We start from the raw sequence: 5,000 nt of genomic DNA, 5'->3' as shown, positions 1-5,000 counted from the left end.
ACCTGTTGAAATTCAATTCATTCGGCCTTGGCGCTGGACGGTGGCTTACTCAAAGAAACAAACGGTTGCTCGCAGTGGTTTCTCTCTCGGGATGCGTAGGAGAAACGGACTACTCGCAGGGTATTTAGATTAGATTAGCGCTGCAAAAAATCTCTTCATATTGTTTTCTTGATTATGTTTAAACAAATGACCTCTGGTTAACCGTTTCGACAAGTATACAAGAGAATCTCTAACACGACAACTATTCATAGGTTCACAATGATATCACTAATGACATCTATCAACGCCGCACTGAGGCAGCGTTTACACGAACGCGGTTTCACATCGACACGGTTTCATGACTTCGAAACCACGTCAAAATCGATGCGGTTTATAAGTGTTTACACGGAACCGTTTTCGCCAGAAAATCCAAGTCGTGATGGTATAAGGGAGCGCAGCACTACGTGCTAAATTCACTATTTTGAATTGAACAGTGCAAATCGATGCGGTTTCGCTGTTTACACGACAGATGAGGTAGCGTTTACACGAACGCGGTTTATTTGTAACCGCATCGTTTTCGATGCGGTTACACCTGTTTGCACGACAACGATCGAGATTCTTGCCTAAACCGTGTCCATTTGAAACCGTTGTCAAAAGTGGAGCGTTTTCAAAACGATGTGGTTTCATCTGTCATGCAAATAGCGAAACCGCATGGATTTGAATACGGTTACTATTTTGGCGCGAAATTTGCATTCTTCAGTTCAAAACAGTGAATTTAGCACGTAGTGTAGCGCTCACTTATACCATCACGACTTGGATTTTCTGGCGAAAACGGTTCCGTGTAAACACTTCCAAACCACATCGATTTTGACGCGGTTTCGAAGTCATGAAACCGTGTCGATGTGAAACTGCGTTCGTGTACTGAACGCTGCCTGATGCTTTGCTTTACTGCGTTTTTCATAGTTCTGCGGAATTCATCTTCAAGCGCCAATGGCCAAACTGCGTTTTGGCTTCCCTCAACTAAACTTCCGACGTCAGCTACAGATGACGAAATCAATAGATGCGTAACTAACCCTCCAATCAGCATCTTTGGTTCCCACGGTACATTCACATATCCAAACTGGACACCGATGGAAGCGATAGAATCTGTACGAATATTTTTACCGAAGAATTTCTAAGAACATATCATAATGGTGTTCCAGCTGTGGACTGAACAAAAACTTCAATTCATTTTCCGGAGGCAAGGTCGATCTTGTCGGCTAAGTTCAAAAATTTGATTGATGGAAGCCAAAACGCAGTTTCGCGCCTAGCGCTTGAATTTAAGATTTCGCAGAACTATGGAAATCGCAGTAATTAGTCATCTACCTGTTTTATGATATTGCTATTGAAATGTAAATTGCTTTGGACTTGCTCCAATACATATAGCTGATCTATTAGAAAGATATATACCTTAAAGGTACTCAGTGAGTATTTTTAGTTAGGGATCTTAATGTTGCGAAAGACCCTTTTACGTTTCGGCTGCAATACTTTGAAATGGCTAACCAGATCAGTTGCAAACTGTAGTGGTAGTCTTTTTCATGTTTTTTTTAGTGTTATTAGTGATTCCAAAGTCAGTCATACGGATGTTGGCTGTATTAAAGACTTACTCAAACCAGTATGCTGATTTTTTTTAGACACAGCTTATTGAAAAAAAGGCTTTTGAATTTTTCTTACATCTAATGCATTTAGTCTCTTATCAAGACAGCATATTAGCCTTTGAAATTCTTGATTCTTCTGCGATGAACTAGTAAGCGCCTTTTGTGAGAGGAGATTAAAATGTCGATGTTTGGCAAAAGAGCTCTTTTTCTAGTTTGATAGTCTTGCTGCTTTAATCAAAGTGACATACTTGATAAACTCTTGACTATACCGGTTCTCATATATCAAATAAAAGGTCTTACAAATGAACCAACTGGGAACTTGGAAAAATCCGAGCCCCAGACGGGATTTGAACCCACTACCCTCCGTGATCTAGTACGAATACTCTAACCACTGAGCTACTGGAGACTCTATGGTGAGCAAGGGTGAAATGTGGGTATTTGACTCGAGCTGCATCACGCAGCCACAGAGTCAAATAGCATTTATGAGCTTTGCTGTCAGTCGCTATTTGACTCTGCGGCTGCGTGATGCAGCTCGAGTCAAATACCCACATTTCACCCTTGCTCACCATAGAGTCTCCAGTAGCTCAGTGATTAGAGCATCCGTACTAGATCACGGAGGGTCGTGGGGCTCGGATTTTTCCGAGTTCCCAGTGGGTTCATTTGTAACACCTTGCATTTGATATATGTTAATCATTATACACCGGTTTTGTATCTGGAATTTGGCCTTGGATCTTGCGTTGTTGACTTCACTGACTTTTCGCTTAAGTTACAGGATTTACGGTTTAATTAAGTGTATCTATATTCTAGTATCTAACCTTGAGGACAAGCGCCACAGTCAAAATGACTTTTTCCAGGTGCTTTATTTTTGTGGACGAAGGTGCCATTTGGACACTTCCGGCAACTGTCGCTGACAAAAGCTCCAGTATCTGAGTAATAACCACCTGAGGAGCATATAAATAATATCATGGTATTCTTTCTTAAAGAACAATATTAGCAACTGTGAGACAACAAAGAATCATGCATAAGAACATACTGCTACTTTTTTACTACTACACCTAATAACAATTAAAAAATAAATAAAATAAATAAAAACAAATAATAGTAATATTAATGATTTTATTCCAAATGTCATCGCTAAAAAGATTTATGTTTACAATTTTTAAGAATAGAAATACTGGAGAGAAAGTTATGTCAAATATTATTGTAGATGTAATAAAAATTTACACTTAATTACAATTAAAAAATATAATAGCGGAACACTTTCCCATACTTAAGAGAATATGGTCAACCCTTTTTTGTTTGGTTGCCACGTGATTAACTGAGCGTACGTCCGTCCGTCCGTTCGTCCGTACAGACTCTGTGGGAGGGGGTAGGGAGACTACGAAAGGGAATGGGGGGGAATCTCGCTAATGCAGCTTTGAGGCGTGGATGGGCGACTTTTCTTGGCGGGAAACTTTTGTACAGCCCGCCTTTATCCCACTGACCTTCGTCACTTTTGAAAAAGAGTTTGTACCACTATCCTTGCATACGGCGAGAGCTACTGAAATTTAAACTGACCAATCAGAATTCAGCGAGCGGGAAAAACTGTGCTATCCTTGTGCTATTCGACGTCACGCCAATTGTTTACTTCGGATTGGTTAGATCGGTGGACATTCGCTCAGCCTTCTCTTGTGACTCTCTTGACCGTCGCTTCTTTGAACTCAGCGGGACAGAAATGACGCATTGTTCTGGCAATCAATTTGCCAATCCACTTTATCCAGTTTATGAATTGGTCTAGCATGTGATTAAAAACCAGGATCGCCTTTGAACTTTATTCTGTGGAGGAAGAAGACGTTGCTGAGTGAACATTTTTACGACGAAATCCCTTGGTTTCTTCAGCACTTTGATTTCCGATAACTGAGCCGCTCTAATGAGTGTTGGGTCAATCACATTTGGCCGTCTGACCATATGAAGTTTTTTCAGCTCTTGTTTGTGTCCATCATGATCGAACTTCAGGTGAAGCGCTATGCTGCTTTATGCCAACTTCGATGGCTTGTGATGAGCTTGCCTGCTGCCCAAATTGTTGTTGTATTTGGGCAAGATTGGTCTTATCGGGTTGGAACTTAATAGTGAGGGGAACAATTTTTCGTTCATCTGCTGTGCCAAACAACAAACAATCCTGTTGGGTGTTCCACGTGCTTGGCGAGTCTTGCACGACCATCATCTATCAGATCTGGAGTGGAGTTTTCTTTCAGTGATTACAACTTGCGATCGTTCTGCAAACATCCACGTAGCATGCAGGACTTTTTAGTTACTTCAGGATCCCCGGCCCGTTTTGCTGTTTCAAAGGGAGTCGTGCATTTTTCAGCAGTTTGTCTTCATTGCTTGTATTTTTTCGTTTGTTCCTGGTGGCGCAAAGTAACTTTGATGATTTGAAAGGACTTGAATCCTTAATTGCATTAGCGATTTTTTTTAATTAAGAAACCAACAAGTGAATGGTACACAAAATTAGGAGAAACTGTTGGTTGAATAGACAATATTTGTAGACATAATTATCTACCCAGTTTAAGTACTAAGCTCAACAAGTTGTTTGGCTCCACAAGTTTCAGTTTCAGGCCACGTACCCAAATTCACCCAGGTACTGTTGCACACTACCATAGTTCTTTGGAAATTGAATAGCTCCTTGAACACCTGGTTGCTTGAGAAGAAACGTGATGTGTTTGTTCTCTACATTGGTGAATGCAGCCACTAACTGTCCATTGTTGATAATCTCCAGACCAACTCTTTTTTAAATTTAATCTTTGTTATTCGCAGTGCCTTAACAAGGGTGTCCCTTGTAAAATGTTAGTTTAAAGAGTTTGTTTAATTTATTTCCAATTTCATAGGGCACTGTGGTTGCCAGATTCACTTTAAAACTTATCAGGGAAATGTAAATCAATGCCAGTGAAAAGTCAGTCTCTTGAGTTGTTGATAGAAAATTAATTTAAAATATGCATATTGAAACATCAGTTGAGGAATATTTTTTTCCCTTTTTGTGAACCTAACATACATTGCTGCCATTTATTTATTGCTTGGTCATTCAATGTCTTAATCACATCAAATAATTTATTTTTTAGGTATTGTGTATCTTTATCTAAAAACTTAACTGGTTGCTTTTTGGAGCCCTTTTGCAGCATATTTAGATAGGCAGGAAATGTTCCACATTTTATGGTAAATAGTTCTGCATAGTTTTAAGGAATATTGCGGCCTAAGCTAATTGAATATGAGAATAAAATGTGCTGTTTGACATTTTGTGAATTTAAAGACTATTAGTATTGTTTGCGCTTGTTTTAAAAGGCTTAAGGTTGGCACTCAAAAGTGTTCCTTCAACAATCTTATTCTGTAAAGATTACCTTGGAAGAATTG

At 39.5% G+C, this 5,000-nt stretch overlaps 1 protein-coding gene across 1 annotated transcript in view; it reads right to left on the bottom strand.

Moving 5' to 3' along the window:
* Nucleotides 1–5,000, bottom strand: part of LOC138020524 (uncharacterized) — a 28,888-nt gene that overhangs the window by 9,007 nt on the left and 14,881 nt on the right. Inside the window, exon 4 of the mRNA XM_068867495.1 lies at nucleotides 2,432–2,557. Coding sequence (XP_068723596.1) covers nucleotides 2,432–2,557 — 126 coding nt within the window. The remainder of the gene's footprint in view (nucleotides 1–2,431; nucleotides 2,558–5,000) is intronic.

The sequence above is a fragment of the Montipora capricornis genome, chromosome 10 (genome assembly GCF_036669925.1).
Source record: "Montipora capricornis isolate CH-2021 chromosome 10, ASM3666992v2, whole genome shotgun sequence".
NCBI classification, from domain to species: domain Eukaryota; kingdom Metazoa; phylum Cnidaria; class Anthozoa; order Scleractinia; family Acroporidae; genus Montipora; species Montipora capricornis.
Note: the sequence above shows the minus strand (reverse complement) of the source record. Positions and strands in the feature narration are given on the sequence as shown.